The 22087-nt window shown below is 40.7% G+C and overlaps 1 protein-coding gene across 1 annotated transcript in view; it reads left to right on the forward strand.

Annotated features, from left to right (window-relative positions):
* LOC136561154 (neural-cadherin-like) overlaps positions 1-22087 on the forward strand; it is a 62323-nt gene that overhangs the window by 30993 nt on the left and 9243 nt on the right. Inside the window, exons 12-29 of the mRNA XM_066557319.1 lie at positions 574-741; positions 936-1185; positions 1283-1410; positions 2292-2478; positions 3208-3351; positions 4458-4741; positions 5248-6862; positions 7911-8004; positions 9177-9361; positions 9571-9800; positions 12680-12951; positions 13737-13951; positions 14959-15086; positions 16427-16554; positions 17837-17960; positions 18522-18702; positions 19579-19745; positions 20455-20719. Coding sequence (XP_066413416.1) covers positions 574-741; positions 936-1185; positions 1283-1410; positions 2292-2478; positions 3208-3351; positions 4458-4741; positions 5248-6862; positions 7911-8004; positions 9177-9361; positions 9571-9800; positions 12680-12951; positions 13737-13951; positions 14959-15086; positions 16427-16554; positions 17837-17960; positions 18522-18702; positions 19579-19745; positions 20455-20719 — 4765 coding nt within the window. The remainder of the gene's footprint in view (positions 1-573; positions 742-935; positions 1186-1282; positions 1411-2291; positions 2479-3207; positions 3352-4457; positions 4742-5247; positions 6863-7910; positions 8005-9176; positions 9362-9570; positions 9801-12679; positions 12952-13736; positions 13952-14958; positions 15087-16426; positions 16555-17836; positions 17961-18521; positions 18703-19578; positions 19746-20454; positions 20720-22087) is intronic.

A 22087-nucleotide genomic window follows, 5' to 3' on the forward strand; every position in this document is an offset into this window, starting at 1 on the left:
CTGTCCCTCAGGAAGGTGAAAGCATAATTCACGTAGTTATCTAAAATTGATCAGTTTCAGCTGTTTCTAAATACCTACACAAGCATTTTGATACTTTCAGATTTTAAAGTAATTTGTTTTGAAATTGAACTATTGGTGTAGATGTCAGTCTTTAAATAGATACTTTTAATACTGAAATTGAACTTCTAAATAACTGACACACAAAAGTTTGGTGAAGGAGTATCCTTTTAATATATTTTCTTTAATGAATCTAAGAACCCTACAGACCTAACAACAAGAACTGTTAATAGGTAAGCTTAAGAACTCAGGGCCTCCATAAAGTGGGTTTTTTGGTTCTGTTTGGTTTTAAATTTTGTGTGACATTTGCTTACGTTTATTGAGACATATAGCAAAATCTTCCAACTCTCCTAAGTAAAGTCAATAGAATTTTCATCAAATTTACACCTAGTTCATATTTTGAGTGCATCTTCAGATCTTTTTCTTTTGTGAAGGCTATTTTTAAGTGTACCTTTAAATGTATGTATTAATTTATTTTGGAGGCCTGCTCAAAGCCTTCTGTAATTTACTGTTCAGAAGTCATCTATAATTCGAGAGATTACTGCTACAGATGGAGGCAACAGGAGCAGTAAAGTTGAACTTGCTGTAACTGTAACCAGTGCAAAAAACCAGCCTCCACAGTGGGAAAGAGACAGCTATGAAGTTGTTATTCCAGAGAATACGACACGGGATGCCTCAATTTTGGTAAGGTTGTTTGTCTGTCTGTAGCTCTCAGGCTGCAGAGTAACTGAACATTGTTTATTTGCTTAAATAGTGAGCTTTTATAAGAGTTTTGTGTTTTGTAGCTGAATATCTGGGAGAATGAAAGCACAAAAGTTTTTAGAAATGTTGCTGTACTTGCAGAAGGGTTGATTACACACACTTTTTGAACTGTGCAGACAATCAAAGCAACTTCTCCCCTTGGAGATCCCCGTGTCACTTACAACCTGGAAGAGGGGCTTGTCCCAGAGACCAACATGCCGGTGCGTTTCTACCTGACTCCAAACAGACATGATGGCTCTGCTTCAATCCTGGTAGCTGAGCCCCTGGACTATGAAACAACAAAGAGCTTTCAGCTGCGGGTGCGAGCACAGAACGTGGCTGCAGTTCCTCTGGCAGCATTCACCACGGTCCATGTTAATGTCACAGGTGTGTGAGCTGCTCAGTGATGGCACAGGATAATCCTGCACTGTTTCCCTCTAAAGTTTTATAGTTTTCTCTCTGTGTGCTCTTTTTGATGTTCTAGATGTCAATGACAATGTCCCATTCTTCACTTCGTCCATTTATGAAGCCTCAGTAACAGAGGGAGCTGAGGTGGGGACATTTGTCACTCAGGTGTCTGCCACTGACCTCGACCTTGGTCAGCATGGGAAGGTAAGAAAGTGGGCACCTTCATCTCCCTTGATGAAATCTGTGGAATGACTTCTGCAGGAGCAATGGCTAAATAGTCTAGAAATCTTCAACCTAGAAAAGGAATGACTAATAGAGAAATGTAGAATGAAATAAAGTAGATAATTACATGCTTCTCTGTGTTGCCAGGTGAAAAATGCAACTAAAACTAGTAGGTGTGAGGCAGAAAACAAAGAGGAAATATTTACACAGCCTGGAGCTTAGTTGAAATGCTTGCTGTAGAATTCCTTTGTGTGGAAAGTTCTACATAGACCTACAATGAGATTGGATAAATGGATGGAAGAAAAGCTCTGTTAAAAGCTTCTGTGAGTTGGAAATCATTGGCAATACTGCAAACTGAGTCCTTACAAAATATGGCAAGTGAACACCCAAAGAGGAAGTATTCCTTGCTGATTAAACAAATCAGCAAGGAATGGATACAAAAATAGATACATCTTTAGAAGAAGAGTGCAAACTGAAGTCAAGTCACAAAACCATGCAGATAATAGAGGGTAGAACATGGTCTGTGATCCTGAGCAGGTTCAAATGCAGCTCACCTATGGATGTTGTAGAACTACTTGGGAGCTTTAGCTGAGTTTTAGTGCTGCAGCACAAGCACTGTACAAACACATGCTAGTGAAATCAGGAGCTGATTAGACAAATTATTTTCCTTTACAGATCAGCAGTCAAGGAAGTTAATTTTTGGCTTTAGACCAGATTGCTGGAGCTGCAGTTTTACCCAGCTTCCTTGGCCTGATCAAGTACTCAGGCATGGGACAGTTCTTCCTCTCCTTAAGTGCTATTCTAGTTGTGAACTATTCAACAAAAGGAAAGTATCTATTAACAACTTCTTTTCAATCCTGTAGATAACTTACTCCCTGTTACATGACAGTGGCAGAGACTACACCTGTTTTCGCTTGGACCCCCAGACTGGCTCCATTTACACCACCTCAGTGTTTGACAGAGAGGAGAAGGGCTCCTACCTTCTGGAAGTCAAGTCAGTGGATGGCTCTGAATCAGCTCGACCTGGAAAGCATGGGAAGCCAAACTCTGGTAAGGGACAGACGGCTGTGGTAAGTGTGATATTACTTGGATTGTGTCTGAAAACAGAAGCTCTGAAATGCAAGATTAAATGGTAATTTCCTTTTTTTTCATGTCTTGTGGAAGAGTGCCTGTTGTTCTGATTTTGTGGTGGCTTTTTTACTGTTTAGCTGTGCAACAGTCGTATCAGACCTGGAAGATAAGCTTTACGTGATGATCAAGCATGAAATAAAAACTATAGGCCTTCATATTAAGTGTTTAGAGAGTATTGATCAGCTGGTAAAGATGTGCCTGTTATCTGTAGGATGCAAATCTTTGGGCAGGGCAAGTGTTTCTCAAAGCACTGCATATGTATGATATTCAGTTAGAAGTAATTATGGAGCAGGAATATGCAAGATAGAAAATGCTTTTTTCAACTGATCGCCCTGCTTAAATAAAAAGTTAAAATTTTGTGGCTTCAGGACAAAAAATTATGACTAAACACTGTACAACTGTCACATTAGGCATCAATGACTCAATTATTCATGTAGTATACGTTTAAACAAATTGGATGTGACATTTCTTTGATACCCTGTGCTTTTGAGTAATGTTGGTATAGAGGCAGCCCACAACCCTAAGGGTTTGTTTCTGTATTGCCTGCACATTTGTCCCCACTGAAGGTGCAGGCAGACAGGTGAAGGGATGGCAGCAGACAGAAGTGGCACAGCTGGGGGTTGAGTGTGTGGCTCCTTGTCTCTGCAGACACGGCGTACGTGCGCGTGTCCGTCAGCGACGTCAACGACAACCAGCCCGTCTTCGCGCAGAGCGTCTACGAGGTGAGCGTGGGCGAGGACCAGGATGTGGGATCCACCATCCTCACAGTCAGTGCCAACGATGAGGATGAAGGTAAAGCACTGCAATGCCCCGCAGCTCTCTCCAAAATATGAATCAGTTTCATTCATCTCAGCACTCCAAGGCATAGTTGGTGGTGTGAGAAAAGGAAATGTCTTTCTGTCCCTAGATTTTAAAACTTCTTTAAGTGTGCACTGCTCAGGCATGAGCATTAGTTCATAACTGTGAGCTGTGAAGTACAATCTCTTATTTCAGGAGACATGCACTAATGTGGGATGATAGGAGATAATTTCTGTGCCTGCAGATACAAACTTTTTATAGACCCGATCATTTTCTTACAAATATGAGTGCCAATAAAAATGTCCTGGTTAACTAGAATAAGTCAGACTTCATTTTAGTGAGATTCATTTGCTTTCTCTATGATGGACAGTATAGTTTGTGTTTGGTTTGTTTGTTTGTTTTATTTGAATCTAGACTTCCTAAATGCATATGATGAATTTTAGCTACACTGGTTTATCCACAAATCAGCCAGAAATTCATTCACTAATCATGTAAAAGTACATAACCAATGCTTATAAAAGAGAGACAGATCAGTAAATGCTTCCATCTTTTGACCCTGGAGCACTGCTAATTCAGCTTCACTGTATGGTGAAACACTGCTTTTTTTTTGTTGCACAAGTCCCAAGGACAGTTCTCTGTGTGTTTGTGAAATGCAAGGAAATCCTGACGGCACTGGATTCCTCCCACTCTGTAGGAGGCTGAGGCAAATGTGGTGAAGGTGTACTGCAGAAGGATTTACGACTCAAGGAACTTTTATTTTGGGACTTAGGCTGCCTGTAAATCTGCTCTGTAGTGTTGGACAGGGGACCTGATGTGATGCATATATGGCACTTCATTTCTACCCTCTAAATAAAGTCAAAACAGAATTATTACTTCATTGCATAGACACTTTTGTAGAGACAAACTACAGTTGGACACACCAGAACTGAAAATGCTGCTAAGTAATCTGACATAGCTGCATGTTTTAAAAGACCACAACAATGATAAAATAAAAATAATACCACTATTATTTTTATCGCTTATTGTGTGATTTGTACTTCATCTCACCATCAGTTTACTTCAAGAAATGTGTGTTTTCTGACACTGTTGGTAATTGACAGGAACAAATGCTAAACTACGGTATCAGATCACAGCTGGAAACACAGGAGGGGTGCTGGATGTGGATCCAGAAACAGGAGCCATTGTCATTGCCCAGCCACTGGACTATGAAGAAACAAAAATGTATGAGATCCACTTGTTGGCCTCTGATGGGAAATGGGAAGATTATGCAGTTATCATCATCAACATCATGAATAAAAATGATGAGGCTCCAGTTTTTTCTATCAATGAATACTATGGAAGTATAATTGAGGAACTGGATTCGCTGCCAGTCTTTGTACTTCAGGTAGTGTATGCAGTTCCACAGATTATAATATTTCAATGAAAAAGCACAGATTACTGTGGTACAATTATGTTAAAAATAACTCAGCACATAATTATTAATGAAGTTTATTTTGACTAAGTTTTTTTTATCACTGAAGAGAAGAAATGGACTTTTGTGGAAAAAAATACAGGGATAGTAAGTGGGATAAACAGGATGGATCATTTGTTAATCCTGAAAAGCAAATAATGGACAATTTAAAGTAGCTATCTGAATGTAATATTTAAATTACCTATATGAATATGAAGAATATAATATTATTTTAATACTAAAATTGTTAACATTGTTAAAAATGCCTATTTGCCTGCCCTGAATTGTCCCTGGATTTGCTATTCCCTTGCATGCACATGTTAATACCATGCCATATGCTTTTGCTTGAACTCCTTTAGACTGGAGCAGCATATAGGATGTGATGCAGTCACTGCATATTTCATGCTTTCCATGTTTGGTCTTTTTCAAAACTATTGTAGGTTATGGCCAGTGATCCTGATAGTGGTGTTGATGGAGGAGATTTGAGATATTCCTTGCATGGGTATGGTGCAGGTGACATTTTCACAATAGATGAGAAAACAGGCAGCATTTACTCCCACAAGAGGCTGGACCGGGAAGAGAGAGCCCTGTGGAGGTTCATTGTGTTGGCCACTGATGAAGGTGGAGGAGGACTCACAGGCTTTGCTGATGTGATCATCAACGTGTGGGATATAAATGACAATGCACCCACGTTCTCGTGCATGCCTGATGACTGCAATGGGAATGTCTTTGAAAACTCTCCTGCAGACACCTTGGTCATGGAAATGGCTGCAGTGGACCGTGATGACCCAAACGTTGGTGTGAATGCTGTCCTGACCTACAGGATAACTGAAAATGTGAAGAACGAGTTTGGTACTGACATGTTTAATATCAACCCCAGTACTGGGACCATCCACGTGGCAGGAGGACTGCTAGACAGGGAGAGGACTGAAAGTTACTTCCTCACCGTTGAAGCAAGAGATGGGGGAGGGCTAACAGGAACTGGCACTGCCACTGTCTGGGTTGCAGATGTCAATGATAATGTTCCCAAATTCACAAAGAAGCTGTGGCAGGCAGCAATTCCTGAGAACAGTGCCATTGATTCAGAAGTCCTGCAGGTGTGTGCTACAGATGCAGACGTTGGGGAAAATGCAGACTTAATGTTCAGTATCATTGGGGGAGACCCAGATGAGAAGTTCTATATTGAGAATGACAAAGAATGGCAATGTGGCACTGTTCGACTGAAAAAAAAGTTGGATTTTGAGAATGCCCGTGAAAGACAGTTTAATCTTACTATTACTGTGGAAGATCTGGATTTTTCTAGTGTTGCAGTGTGCCTGATTGAAGTTGAAGACTCAAATGACCACAGCCCAGCTTTCCCTTCTCAGTTTATTCAGACAAACCCTGTATTTGAAGATGTGCCTGTAGGTACTACAGTAACCACAGTGAGGGCTACAGACAAGGACTCTGATTTGAATGGGGAGATTATTTATTCTATAAAGTCAGACTCAGACCCTTTGAGACAGTTTGTGGTTGACCAGTTTGGCCACGTGGTTGTGGCAGGTGCACTTGATCGTGAAGCCATTCAGAAATACGCTTTAGTTGTACAAGCTGCAGATCAGGGGACACCTGCCCGCACTGGAAGCGTAACAGTTTTAATTAACTTGCTTGATATTAATGACAATGGACCAAGGTTTGAAGCACCATACATGCCTGTAGTTTGGGAAAATACATTGAAACCTGAGATAGTGCATATGAACCATACCTCAAAGCTGCTTCACGCGTTTGATCCGGACACTGAGGAAAATGGGCCACCCTTTACCTTCTCATTGCCACCAGAATATCAGAATTCCTTGGACTTTTCTCTTACTGACAACAGAAATAACACAGCAACTATAACAGCTTTGAGGTCCTTTGACAGAGAAAAGCAGAAGGCGTTTCACATGCCAATAATTATAACAGATAATGGGATTCCAGCTATGAGCTCCACAAACACCCTGACTATAACAATTGGTGATGAGAATGACAACTGCCATGAGTCTGGCCACAAGGAGGTCTATGTGTACAGCTACAAAGGTAAGTGCTAGCTGGATGTGAGATCAGATTCTGGATACTAGATCAGATTCATGAAAGAGCAGAATTTTACACTTAATTTCTTTCTTGCAGTCTGTTAATCTGTTTCTTTAATGGTTTACATACTTCAAAACTGCAGCTCCTGTTCTGTTAACGACTAAGTAAAGTTGAATAAGTGAAATATATTTGTTAAACTCAGACCTTAGTGTGTAAAAGATTATCTAGCTGCAAACAGGTATATATTGAACTTGCAGTAAAAGCAGTATTTTTATAAATCCATAAAATCTATTTTCCATTAATGAGTGTTCACCTACAGAAGGTATTTTGCAGTTACATTTTCTGAGTTTAGTATGCCTAAATTATAAAAAAGATGTGACCAGATCATACTGTAGAAATGAGAGAATGAAGCAACCAGGTTGGCTTGGCTCCAGATTTGAACCTTAAAAATCTCCCATGTTGCTGAACCTGGATTGTGGACTTTAAAAGTCTCTTTCCCTGGATTTGTTCCTCTTGCTGTTTTAGAAAAATTGATTGGATGTTCCACTTCTGTTCCAGCCTCCAAGGGCCTGGAAAAATCACCAAGACCTGGCCCAGCTTGGTGTCTTCCTGCCCTTTTCCTTTTCCCTATCCTGTCCTTCTCTCCCAGCTGCACCCCATAAGATGCTCTCCCTCTTTTGCTGGGTTCCACTTGTGTGCTCTTCAAAATAACAGAGTAGCAACGAAACATTTGGAATTAACTTCTGATGTGGTGATTTTAAATTTTTATTTTGTCTGAGAGTTTTTTAGAGTTGTATTTATGTATGATTCTAGTGCTGTTTTGTGCTGTTTCCAGCTTTTCTTCTTTCATGTGGCATCTCCAGTGTGCTCACATTGCCAGAACTGGCAGAAATCATATGACAGGCTATGCATTGTTTTAAGAATCTTGGATCATAACCATCACTAAATCGAGCAGGAGTCTGAAAATAATAAATGCAGTAATGAATGTCACAGAATATAAAGTGCACTGAAAAGCAAAAATTAAATGCAGATTTATTATAATTTATCTCAACAGGAAAATGGTCAGCAATAGTGCTTGGGGAAGTGTTTGCACCAGATCAGGATGACTGGGACAATAAAACATTTCTCTCTGAAGGAAAACTGCTCAAGTGAGGATTGTATTTCTGTCAAAATGAGTAATATTTATCTTTCTGTAATTATTTTCTCACCATGTATTTCTCTGTGTTCAGGATGTGCATAAAGCCAGGTTTATTGAGTGTATTAAGGGATGTACCTTTCAAATGCTCTTTTTCTTTTTCACTTGAGTTCCTAGGTATTAAGAAATTTTTGCACTAAATATTTTTTCCAAGACAATGCAGGATCACATCATGATGTTGATTTTTAATCAGATGTCATAATTAATTTACTTTAAAATGCACATTCTGTAAGCTCCAATTTAAAAATAGACAGAGTCCTAACGCTTGCTTTCAGATGCTAGGGTTGTTGGAATACAAATCCTGAATTTAAAAGCAAATAATGGAGTAATTTCATCAAAAGTGGAAGGGAATTTGGTGTTCTCCTTTGATGGATAAATTTACAATTGCATGTGAAAACCATGACTCAGATTAGTGGAAGTTTTTTTTCTGTTAATTGAAATGTTGACTAGGACCCTTCCTACTTAGATATTATTTGTTCATATAATAAAGTGAGATGGTTTATGGCATAACTGTATGCTGTCTGAAAGGGAAAAAATGGATGTGAAAGTGAATTTTAGTCTGTGCTATGACTAAAAGTTTAAAGCTTTATGTAGCCCAGAATTAAAGACTTTCTGTCCATCAGCAGCCCCTGGGCCTGTTTCCATGCTGAGAGGTCACTGTTCCATAATAATGGTCATGGAATATTTCCATAATTGCTGATTACTGGCCCTTTGAGGTGTCCAATGAAGATGCTGTGAGAGATTTTATACAGACTTACCCTGTTCCAGATAGAGATGTGAGAACATGGAATGATCAGTGTGGGTTTGTTTTTACCCCTTTTACTGACCTCAGAGGCTTGCCCATGATGACTGTGCTCAACCACCTGGTTCAACTGCACATTGCAGTTGTTCAAATCTGGGAAACAAATATATGAGTGGCAGGAACATCTCTTTATAACATCTGCAGATTGTCATTTCTCAGTTAAGGTGGCTGAGGTGCCTTTCTGAGGTTGTTGGCTAATTCCCATGAGTTTTGGCCCTATAACCTTCACAGTAACATTTAAGGTCTTCTGAATGGTGTTAATGAATAATGTGAAACCTCAACTTTGATTTGTTAAGATTTCCTAATTGAAGGTTTCTGTCTAGATCTTTCAGATTAAATCAGAGGACTGGGTCTTTGCTGATGGTGGATAACACTCCTCAGGGAATATACAACTTAAGAGTTAGAGTTTCTGATGGAGTTTGTCCTGATGTTATATCTACAGTACAAATCCATGTCAGAGACCTGGAAAATGAAGCCATACAAAACTCAGCCACTGTGCGTTTCTCAGGTTGGTTTTATTTGCTGGTGAGGGTTTAGATCAGCTGCTTCTCTAACTCAATGTTTACAGGGTGTAGGTATTATTACATCATTGATTTGCTTATCACTGCAGGCTACTTTCTGGTATGTTTCCATATTGTTAAATAAGAAATAAATTGAGATCTTAACCCGTGAGCTCCCACGTGTTCAGGTTTGTCTATTTTTGAATCCCCTGACCAGGTATCACAGCAGAGGAGTTCATAAGGAGAGATGAACATGGCAAAACAAGACATGGCGAGTTCAAGGAGTTCCTTGCAAAGCTGTTACCTGCAAAGCTGAGCGATGTGATTGTCTTCAGTGTGATGGGCAGGGATGGAAAACAGACAGATGTGAGGTTTGCAGTCCGTGCTGGCTCGGCCTATTACAGACCTGAGAAAGTGCACGCGGAGATGGCAGCGTTCAAAACTGAGGTTGGTTCTCAGCTCTGCAACTCGGCCAAACGCTGGGTTTGCAGGGTGTACATCCCAAACCTCAGTGGAAAACTACTCTGCATCTACAGATAAAGGTTTTGTTGCTGCACTCAGGACAAAAACAAGTGTTTAATTCAGGCTTTCTCCCTTTTTAGTGCCATACATACTGGGATGGTGTGGTTGTACTAACTCCTGGTTCAATGAACAGTCACTGGAGAGCTGCAGAATAATGGGTCTGCAATGCTGCCATGGGGTAGATACTGTGTTTTATCCAGTCAGTGTTTCATTGTGTTATCCCCAAATCCCCACATCAGCTTGTGTTTAGACACTTAGAGTGGAGGCTTGATGTCACCCTAACAGAAATTCTGCAGTACAAAGAGGTGACACTTCAGAGGAAAAGTCCTGCTGGAAGGAATGTGTGGCTTAGGGAACAGTTGCAACAGGTAAGTGGAGATGGAGACAACCAATCCTGTGGTTGCATTTATCTCACCAAAGGACAGCTTCAAATACAAAGTGACACCATTCCCCAGCTTCTTTGACAGTTGTCAAGGAAAAAACTTTGGGATGGAAGATGTTTTCCTCCCCTTCTTGGTGCTCCCTAACTGTCCTGCTCTCTGACTCAGTTACAGACACAGTCTGTCTTGGCCACAGCTGGATTTTTCTGTAGCCCTGCACAAAGGCAAAGTGACATTGTTGAGCTTTTCACTTGCCCTGGCCATTTTGGATTTAATTCACGATACATCATATGGATGATTTTTCCAAAAAGAAATCAGCACTTTCCATTTGTGTGAGTATGGTGGAGTCTGCCTGAGTCTGGGAACCAAACAGGGCTGTCTTAACTTACTACCTGCCTCCTTCTTGGTGTATCTTGAATGGCTCTGTGGATTATGAGAGCCTTCAGAGTGACCAAATAGGGAATGCCAGAGACAGAGAGTATTCATGAAAGGTAATGACTGCTTCTTTTGCATATTTATTGAATTACTGCTACAATAAGATAGAAAATCCTATAGATTTCAAATATTCTCTGCCATAATACATGACACCTGAATTCATCAAAGTGGTAACAAGGGGATTGCTTCACGAATTTACAGAAAAAATATGTTTTTGTTAATTATATACCACCTTTCAATATTTAATGAATAGTTCTAGTGAGTAATCACCAATAGTTTACAGAAAACCAATCATAGCTGGAGAATTCCTCCAGTAGTTTTTCTATGTGTATAACTATAAATATAGAAAATAAGTAATTAGCACTGGAATTATTCATTGAATTTCTACATAAATAATATGTTTGCATTACCTCCTGGGGATATAATTTTACAACAGCAATTTTTATTTAGCAAAAAAATAATCCATCCTAATACTTTAAAGGAGCCAAGGTTGTTTTTATACAGTTTTTCAATAACAGTATTACATGGATGTCTAAATGTGCATTACAGACTCTCCAGTGATGGTGATAAACGTGGGCAGCAGACACAGGCCTGCACTGACAGGATGCATCATGTCATTACAAAGTATACTCTGTGCCTTTGGGGGCATGGCATCAATACATCTTATGGTATTTGAGAATATAAAGACAAAGCATTATAAAGATCAAAGTTCTTAGAGTGGTGAACTGAGATCTCTACACAAATGAGAAAAAATAGGAGCACTTGAGTATTTATGTATTTGTTTTGATCTTTTCAAAGCTTATTTTTAAGATATTTGTCATATGTTTTACCATTTGGGAAAAAAACCTCCACATTAAAGCTCCAGTGTTGTTAGTTTTACTTTTTTATACCTTGTTCATCTGTGTACCACTGTGAGAGTAGTGAGGTCTTTTGCCTCACTAATCCAGACTCAGGTTTTGGGTACACATTTCAGTGTATTTGAATAATCAAATACAGATGAAATTCTGAAGCTTTATAACAAACACCTGTGCAAAATTCCCAAATTAGTGGAAGGAACAAACTGTGATAATTTAGGGGTGCAGGCTGAAGGACAAAAAGCCAGGACTAATGGTAGCTCTGTTCTGGCCCTCACACTGTGAGCTCCCTTCCCTCCCTCTCTGCCAGTGCTTCCTTGCTCCATTTGGAATGGAAACTGTGGTCTCAGAGTTACTATTCCTACATTACCAGAGCTGTGGTTACACTGAGACTCTTTTTACTTGGTACTTGGGCTTTCAGGTGCAAGCCCAATTAGCAATAAAAAGAGTGAACTAGCAAAGATGAATGTAGCATAGAATACAGCATCCAGTATGTTGAACTGTGTTTTGTTGCAGACAGCTTGACATGAAATGTAAATTTATGGGTCACAAATCATTAGACTAAATCCAAGTTGCTACAAAGTTGTCTTGTCAGGTCACTGTCTGTGGACATGATTATTGAAAGCAGCTCAGCTCTGCATTTTGCTGTGTCTGTATCCTTTTGTGTGAGAGAATGTAAGGAATAATATCTGGGTGTTACTGCTGAGGAAGGATTTATGCTGGCTTGAGCTGAAACACTCCTGTTGCTGCTGTTGGAGTGCAGAGAGGTGTGATGCAGATGCTGCAGCTCAGAAGGTGGAGTGTCACTGCTCTCAGAGCTTTGGTCCTTGGAAATAAGGTTATTAGACCAGTACAGATGGTCTAATAATGGTCTTGAAAATAATGTTATTAGAGCAGTACATGTTCACACTCAATCATGTCAGTGATCAAGTTTTTAGGATATGCTGCTGCTGTAATTTTTTAATGAAACGTTTCCTGAATTTTTCAAATTATTTTTCTTGCCTACATAATCAGGGCTGTTACTAAGTAATGCTCAAGAAACTAAACACTGAATTAAGTTTCTGATGGCTCTGATTTTTCAGAATTGAGGTAAAAACCTTCATTACGATAACAGCAGTGCTGTCTTTTCTCTCAGATGCAGTCAGCTCTGCAACTGAACATTTCTCAGATAGACGTTGATGAGTGCAGGAGTGCCAACTGCAGTGAGGGCTGTACAAACCACCTGAGTGTGAGTGACATCCCCACCCTGATGGACACGGGGAGCGTGTCCTTCGTGTCCCTGAGCACCTCCAGCCGCGGGCTGTGCGCCTGCTCCGCCCGCGAGCGCCTGCACCAGCCCTGCTCCTCCTACCCCCGCAGCCCCTGCCTCAACGGGGGCCTTTGTGTCGACACTCTGAACGGCTACAGGTGAGCAAACCTGCTCTGCACATTACTTCTGCCCTCTGTTTTTAAGGTGTGGAGTGGTACCTGCCTGAAATAACCATAAATGTACGTCTGACTGGAGAAGAAACAGAAAAACCCCACATGTGTGCGTTGGGGCGTAAACCTAACAGCAGCAGGGGCTTCCTGATGGCCCCGGTGGGGCTGTGGTCCCAAAAAGTGTGTGAGGAACAAAGAAAACCCTGGGGAACACAGAATTAACACTTGTCATTTGTTAAGAGCACCTAATTCAGGACGAAGGCATGTGTGCCTGTTTTTTTTTCTCTTTTCCAGCAGAGTAATAATAAAAGTGAGTATCAATGGTAGCAGCAGGGATGTAGTAGTGAAATATAGTTCAAACAATGGGTAATAAGGAGCCTAAAAAGCATTAGATTGTAAACTTGCTTTATTATAGCATCACCTGGCATGCAGCAGTATTCCCTTAGTGAAATGAATTCCAGCTAGGAATTAACCTCCCCAAGTTTACTCTGTAATAAATTGATGTTTGATGTTCTGTGTTATTTAGGAAAAAAAAGTTCATTGTTCTCAAGAACTTGGCCTCAAAAATACTTTTTTTTTTGAGGGAGTTAGTATGAGGAACAAAAATACTTTGTACTCTTAGAGCATTTTAATAATTGCAAACACACCTAAGATTCTGCTAAAATCTTTGTTTTGCTGATTTTTAAACCGTGATTTAAGTTCTGCATTTGCTGAACCAAAAAAAGCTGAACATGGGGGATTTTTGACTATTTCTTTTGTTTACGGTCTTTCAGATGTCTTTGTCCTGCTTCCTTTCATGGACCAGACTGCCAGCAGACAAAGCACAGTTTCCATGGAAATGGTTATGCATGGTTTCGTCCCATCAGACCTTGTTTTGAAAGCTCACTCTCTCTAGAGTTTATTACTGTGGTTCCAGATGGACTTTTACTATATAGTGGCCCTTTATCAAATACAGAACCTGGGAGCACAGAAAACTTCATTGCAATAGGTACTTCTGCAAAAGGATGTGGGAAAATTAAATGTCTTTTGGGAATGGATTGTTTGTGACCAGTGTAACAATTAGACTATGGATTCTGTCTTTCCACTTAATGAGGTAATTTATTTTGTGGTGTAAAAATATTTTGAAGCATTTCCTAACAAGTCTTTCTCCTTTGATGTCTATTTTTGTAGCCTGCACCTCTGGCTTGGGGCTCATCACAGAGTTGTAGAAATGAAGGGGAAAGCAAAACAGATTGATATATATATTAAAAAAAAAAAACCTGCCTAGAAAAACTGTAGTGCTATAAAGGAATTTAGGTGCTTTGAAGATAGGTATTACATGAGTAGTGCAGTCTTAGTTGCATGTCATTCTTATCTAGTTTGGTGAGAAAAGAAATCCACTTAAACTCCCTTTGGTCTTGGGACAATTTTGCAGATTTTTTTTAAACTGGCAATGATGTGATGGGTGAATCCAGCCCCACCTGCCTTTGTGGGAAGATTCATCTACAAGTAGAACTCAGTGCTTTATGTTGACACATATTTAAAAGGTTACTGCTGCTCATTTTTTGTGAATTAACATAAAAGATGAACAGTGTGGTTGGCATTTTATAGTCTCCTGATTAATTGGAAGGTAATGTGGTTGAATAGTTAATAATTTACCTCTTCTTTTTTTGCCTTGCTTTGCAGTTACTTGTAAATTTGAGTAGAAGATGGGAAAGAAGAAACCCGCATATATTAATTGTTTTAGAGCATCATAAAATTGCAGATTGCTTCTCAGGAATTAGTTTTGGTGTTTTGACAGAGAAGTGGAATAATCTAAAGTGTATAAGTAAATAATATACTGAATGAGTACTTCTGCTTAATAGAAGATATAGGGTATAATTCTAGTTATTTCTGTAGTGACCCCCCCTGTATATGACTAGCAATAACCATTAAATCAGTACAGTCACTAACTGCTGAGATACCAAAAGTGACATTTTGTAGCTGAAATTTAATTTCTTGTTCATGTTGTATTAGAACTCTCTAGTGGTGTTCCTGTGCTGAAGATGAGCCATGGCTCAGGTTCTGTGGTGCTGCAGTTTCCAAGTCACCTGAATGTAGCAGACAAGAAGTGGCATCGACTGGAAGTCAGAACCAATGGTCAGGTCAGTTATTGGAATTTTTTTTTTTTCACATCATGATATTAATATTTCTAAAAATATTTCCCTGTGCAGATACAGGAGGGTAGAAAGAACAGCCTTTCAATAAAGAACAGACAATAGGTATTATCCTAACTGCTCATGTAGGTTTGATGAGTAATAGAAATTTTGGGACAGTCTCATTGTGAATTTCACATCCACTGAAGTTGTAATCCATATTCTGTTATCTTTACCTTTTCTAAGCTCTGCTGGAGCACATGTAGAATGTGGCCACTGGAATCCATTACTTATGAACAAAAAGCAGATATTTATTTACTTGCAAATGCAGTTACAGGTCTTGTGTAAGTGGTTAAAATACTCAGAAGCACAAATAAAGTTGAGAAGTTCCTACTTTGCTAAATGGTTCCATTTTGGCTCTACTGGTTATTGCAAGATGAACAGAACAGGGAACACCCCAGCCCTTTTTGGATGATAGTGGCAGGAAGTAGAAGCTGAGGCTGGGTGCAGCAGGTGTGGCTGTGCAGGAGGGTCAGCTCAGTGTGTGTTGTGCAGGAGGGTCAGCTCAGTGTGTGCTGTGCAGGAGGGTCAGCTCAGTGTGTGTTGTGCAGGAGGGTCAGCTCAGTGTGTGCTGTTCAGGAGGGTCAGCTCAGTGTGTGTTGTTCAGGAGGGTCAGCTCAGTGTGTGCTGTTCAGGAGGGTCAGCTCAGTGTGTGCTGTGCAGGAGGGTCAGCTCAGTGTGTGTTGTGCAGGAGGGTCAGCTCAGTGTGTGTTGTGCAGGAGGGTCAGCTCAGTGTGTGTTGTGCAGGAGGGTCAGCTCAGTGTGTGCTGTTCAGGAGGGTCAGCTCAGTGTGTGCTGTGCAGGAGGGTCAGCTCAGTGTGTGCTGTTCAGGAGGGTCAGCTCAGCTCAGTGTGTGCTGTTCAGGAGGGTCAGCTCAGTGTGTGCTGTGCAGGAGGGTCAGCTCAGTGTGTGTTGTGCAGGAGGGTCAGCTCAGTGTGTGTTGTGCAGGAGGGTCAGCTCAGTGTGTGTTGTGCAGGAGGGTCAGCTCAGTGTGTGTTGTGCAGGAGGGTCAGCTCAGTGTGTGCTGTTCAGGAGGGTCAGCTCAGCTCAGTGTGTGCTGTTCAGGAGGGTCAGCTCAGTGTGTGCTGTTCAGGAGGGTCAGCTCAGTGTGTGTTGTTCAGGAGGGTCAGCTCAGTGTGTGTTGTGCAGGAGGATCAGCTCAGTGTGTGTTGTTCAGGAGGGTCAGCTCAGTATGTGCTGTTCAGGAGGGTCAGCTCAGTGTGTGTTGTGCAGGAGGGTCAGCTCAGTGTGTGTTGTTCAGGAGGGTCAGCTCAGTGTGTGTTGTGCAGGCTGTCAGCTTCACCCTGGACCGGTGCAGTGCCGCTGTGCTCTCCGAGATCGAAGGCGTCGGCCGCTGGCTCTCCACCGAAGATCGCACGGACTGTGAAGTCCTGGGCTCTGTTCCACGGAGAGCAAGGTACATTCCTGGAGGTTCCCTGACAGGCACTTGATTCTAAGGCCTGTGAACGTTTGACCTGTTAGACTGGAGCCAAGTTATTGATGGCTAGGAGCATAAAAAGCATTTCCTCTTTTCTCAGGCCTTCTAGACCAAGCCTGGACCTCAAAGAACTAAACAAATTTTAAGGACCCAGTCTTCCACTGAGTAGTGTTGCAGTACTAATTGACAACCCCAAAACTCTGTGGCTGTTACTGGAGCTTTTGTGGGCCCTGTGTACCACCCTCCACCCATAGGATTTCTGTCTGTTTGTCAAGTCACTCTGAGCCTGCTCTTTAAAACCTCATAAATTTAGGCCAATTGACATCAGAGTCCTGGGTGCAGTTGGTGCCCCACAGTGCAGGTTGAACAAGGAACACCTGGGTACAGTCCAGAAAAGAGCAATGACTGATCAGCTCACCCTGAGAGTAAGAATCAAGAATGAAGGAATTGAGGTCAGTTAACAGAAAGAAGGGAAAACTAAGAGATATGATAAGTCTCAGCGTGTATAAAAGAATGGTACAAAGAGGATTTAGACAATCTCTTCTGTACAGGCCCTAAAGTTACAGTGAGGAATATTCAGGTTATCTTTTAGGGAAACCTTTGTACTAACAAAGACACTTCAGTTGTGGAATAGTTAGTCCAAGCAAGCATTCTGAAGAGCATTGGGATTAAGCCTTGTCCACAGCTGCATGGAGCTCTCCTGGTCATGAAAGGAGCACAAAGAAAAGGAAAAGTATAAGGATAAATGAAAACAAAAGAAATGACTTGATAACTCTGGGAAAAAGAAAGTATGTGGACTAAAATGCATGGAGTTCTTTGGCTTGGAGAGATGATTACGAGACAGTGCAAAGCTTGAACTGTTTACCATGCATTTTAGACCACATGGACCCAACTTTGAGATTTCTGAGTTTTCTCATACACAGAACAGCCTTTGCTGTAGTGTTCCTACAGCATAGGCTGCCTGTGTACACACAGAGCACTTGAAGGAGAATATGGTGTCTAGAATATCACAGCTGTTTCCGACTTGAATGCAAACCCAAAATGTAATAGTGTCCCACAGTTAAACTTCCAGCAGGTTTCACTGTCATATTTAAAAAAATACCCTTTATTTTAAAGGGCTTTATTTCAGAGAGAGAAGATAAAGTATTTGCATTCTACTGTTAAAAAGCCTAATTTGAAAAAGCCATGTATTTATTTATTTATCTGCCTATGTTTGAAGGTAGATGCACATCTATTTTCATTATTGATATGATTTTTAAAGGTATTTGAATGTGAACCATGTTCTTCAGCTGGGTGGTGTGAAAGAGTCCATACCATATTCCTACCCACAACTGCTACACAAACATTTTTCTGGTTGCTTGCGCAATTTCATCTTGGATACTCAGGTAAGAGCAGAGTAATGTTTGCTTTAACAGAGAAGAAAACTGCTTTATTCAACTTTTGGGAGATTCATATTGCACATGAAACTTCTGCTTCCATCCATATATTCAATGCCCACATGCATGAGTGTAAAATACAAGAAAATTCTGGGTTTTCCTGTGATAATTAGAATCAGTACCTTGAAAAGTTATTTCTCAATAGAAAGAGATGTATTAATGAGGCAGGAACTGTGTGTTTGTTTATCCCCTGTTTCATGCAGCTGTTTTCCAAACTTCTTTGTGCATTCAGGGAACTTCTGAATGGCAATTGTATAACGGTATATTTATGCCAGCTGTCTGCTTTGTTAGGAAGTATTAGGGTTTTTTTGTTTTTGTAGTCAGTTGAGTTTATTCAAAGGCAAAATATGCTCTTGATAAAATCAGCTAACATCTGAATGTCAAAAAGCAAACTTAGTAACTTAAGCAATGCAAATGAGGAACAGACAGTGAAGTGGTGCAGCTATTTCTGTTTAAAAATGAAATATGTTTCTCAAATACTATTTTTGTGTCATGAATTGTCTCTTGAAGGTATATGACCTTCAGTCTCCTGCAGAGTCCCTGAACAGCTTCCCTGGCTGCACCCTGACAGATGGGAGCTGTGAGACTATGGGATCTTCCTCCTGTGGTGCCCACGGGAGGTGCCTTGGGGACTGGGGCTCGTTTGCGTGTCACTGCTTGCCAGGCTACCATGGCTATCGATGTGATAAAGGTGAACCTGCTTTTCTGTTTCATTAGTGTAGGCTGCTAAATTTTACAGTACAGGAAACTTCAAATATTTGCAGGTAATAATTGTTGGGGTAGTTTTACATGACATGATGTAAAGCCACGTTGCAGTGTAGTTGCCTGTGCTTGTTAACAATTTCTTTTCTAATTCACTTTGAGAAATTGCTTTCTCAGTACAGGATCACATTTCTTTAAACCTGAGGGTGTTTGTGTAATGACTGTATAATGACATGGCTGCATGACAAAAAAGTTGTGGAAAAAGTATTTTATTTTGCTACAGTTGTTTGATTTGCATTTGTTTACACTTTCAGAAATATCTAATAACCCAAAAAATATGAGTGTGCCAGTACCACTTTCTGTGAAGAATAAGAACCATGCAACTGGAATTAGAAATCACTGCTCTTTTGGTGTCAGGAAGAGACTCTGCTGGCTTAAGGATCTATGCTTTGGGAATAGTAGGATCTTTAGCTCTCATGGAGCCAAAGTTTGCAGCAGAAAGACAACTATAAAATATCAGGTTGTGAAATTTCATTGTGATACTTGGTCTGCAGTCTCTTCTCTTGGTCAGAGGTGCTGCTGCTTCCCTGCTGTCACCCCATGTGAGCATTGTAAGGAGGAGCCATTAGCAGGATCTAGTTGGGTGGGAGAACTCTTCTTTACAGAGGAAAATGAAGTGTGGGAGTGACTGGAGAAGCAGTGGAAATAAATACAGGAGTATGTCCCAAAGGACAAATTGTCTCACAGATCCACACTGTGCATTGCAATTGTTTCCTTTTTCTTTTGACTCTTATTATGACATTAAGGGCAATAGCAGTGTTCCCCTCTCCTCAGGAGATGGTTTAAAGGTTTCTCTCTCTTGCAGTGGCCCCGGAGTACAGGTTTGAGGCAGGCAGCCACATCCGCTACCAGCTGCCTGTCAGTGTGTCTGCGCGCAGGACGCTGCTGCAGGCCCTGGTGCGCACGCGGCAGCCCGACGGCGTCATCGCCACCGTGCTGTCCCGGGCCAGGGACGAGCACATCACCCTGCAGGTGAGGGCTCCTGTCACAGTGACAGTGGCACCAGAGCCACACGCAGCTCAGAGAAACACTCGCTCAACAGATGGAAACAGGACAAAAGCCTTATGCTGAGCACGAGGAGTCTGGGATTTGTTTTATGGATAGACACATCTGATCCTGTACTCGAGATGTTGACCACTCAGCTGTGGTATCCCATTGGGTTTCCATGCCCACATTGATACAGTTATATACAGAATAGGATGAATGGGCCGTGTACCTGGTGTCCTTTGGAACCATGTGGCCAATTCTGTGTAGTTCAGACTCTGCCAAGCAAGGTGCCTGTGGCAGTTCTAATGATGTCTAATGAGGCTCTTAGAGTGACAACCTTCTCATTTTATACACACCACTGAACAAGTCACCTCTTCAGCCATGTTGGTTTGAGCTGTCACTGTAGCTGTGATACACCAGACTCTCAATTATTAGAAGAACCCCATAAATTTGTGCAAGAGAGATCAGGGTAAAATTACTCCTAAGGTGACTTAGATACTACTGAGTGTATTGCTACCACATTTAGGTTGCCTAATTCAGTAACACCTCCAGAATTTTTATATTACACCTAAATGGGCAGTGTAAACATACCCTAAATTTAAACAAATGCTTTAAGATTGAAGTTACAGGTCAATACAAAATGCCAGGCAATGACTTTTCTTTTCTTTCTTGCTATTTGTTAATTATCCACAAGGTTGTTCAGGGACTCTTAGTGGTCTCATACAATCTGGGTGATGGAAACTATTCTGTAAGCCTTCCCTCCTACCACATTGATAATGGTGAATGGCATCACATCACACTGGAGAGAAATGAAAATGAATTTACTCTTCGCCTTTATGAAGGAGGTGGCAAGAGAGAGATTACTAAAGCAGCAGGAATATACAAAGAGATTGTCATTGACCCCAGCAGCTTGGTCCTTGGAAACACCTACCCATTCAATCAAAACAGGAGTTTTCAAGGTAGGAATTCTCGATCTTACTGTTCATAATATGGACCTGTAAAAATAAAAAAAATAGTGCAGGAAACCTTCTTGTTATGTAGAGGCCAAAGTACACAGATTTCCTGCATGACACTTTGCAACAGGATGGATAAGCTGTTCTGACCAGAAGGTACAGCAGGGAATTGCCTGCAAATACACCTGGCTACTGGACCTGGAACAATGATGATCACCTCCTGCCTTGGCTGCAGAGCTGGTACCTGGAGATCCAGAAGCTTCTCCCAGGCAGACTGTGCATGGCTCCCTGCCTTGGATAGGCAGAGCTGGTTCAGTGCATGGTTCTGTCCAGTCCATTTGCCAGCTCTCCTTCCCTCCCAAACACATCTGTTCCTATGCTAAAAGGAATTTTTCCATCTTATATGTGCACTGCATAACACACACCAAACCCTGGTTTATTACCTCGGTATTACTGGATTTTACACTCCGTCAAAGCATTAACTAAAATTAGAAATGGTTTATTGAATTAAAGCTAAAAATCTGAAGTTTTAGCAACTGAGTGGATAAGGTCACAGTGTGTGTTAAATGCAAATCAGTTTCCAGCCTGGAAATTGAGTAGTTCCATGAAGGAGAAATATAAAGAACTGGAAGTTTGGGATATCCACGGCTCTTTACTCTGAGCTCAGGTGGAAGTTTGGCCTTTGCTTAAACCCACAGTGTAAGTAAAGCAAATCAGCTTTTATTACCAAGGAACACACATCACTGCTGGTTAAACCTGCCTGGTGTCTATAGGTCACCTCTCTCCCATGCCGTTCACCTCTTTAACCAGGTCCTAGTAAATCCATTCAAAGCAAGCTGGTCATCTTTTCACCACACAAAAGTACTTCAATGAGTAATACAAAAGTGCCTGGAGAGAAATTAAATAGAGTAATAATTTACAACTTAAATGTATCACAAATTATTTAGAAAAAGATTGTTTTCTATTGCTTTAGTAGAAGTATTCCAATAAATAAAGTTTATGATATGAATTAGGGAGCATATTTTGAATTTTTTATTTATGGGAGTAATAGTGTTTGTTTTTAAGTAAATAAAGAAGCCAAATGGTTGCAGGAAGATCATTTTAATTAGGATTATTAATGTTGCTGTTAAGTAGCTGAAACTTTAAGGACTTCAAAGTCATAAAATGTACTTAATTAATCAAAGTGTATGTTTTCATGCTGAGGCATCTCGTGCATACAAAGTTAATGTCACACATCTTCAGTACAAATTTTCTATCCCTGATTGAAGACTCTCTCACCATTATTTGTGGTTTGTTCTTCATACTATAAAGGTAAATCATAAGCTACAATTTAAAAACAGCCTAACATAATTTTTACTGGTACATCAAAGAATA

Source organism: Molothrus aeneus, chromosome 11 (genome assembly GCF_037042795.1).
Source record: "Molothrus aeneus isolate 106 chromosome 11, BPBGC_Maene_1.0, whole genome shotgun sequence".
Taxonomy (NCBI): Eukaryota; Metazoa; Chordata; class Aves; order Passeriformes; family Icteridae; genus Molothrus; species Molothrus aeneus.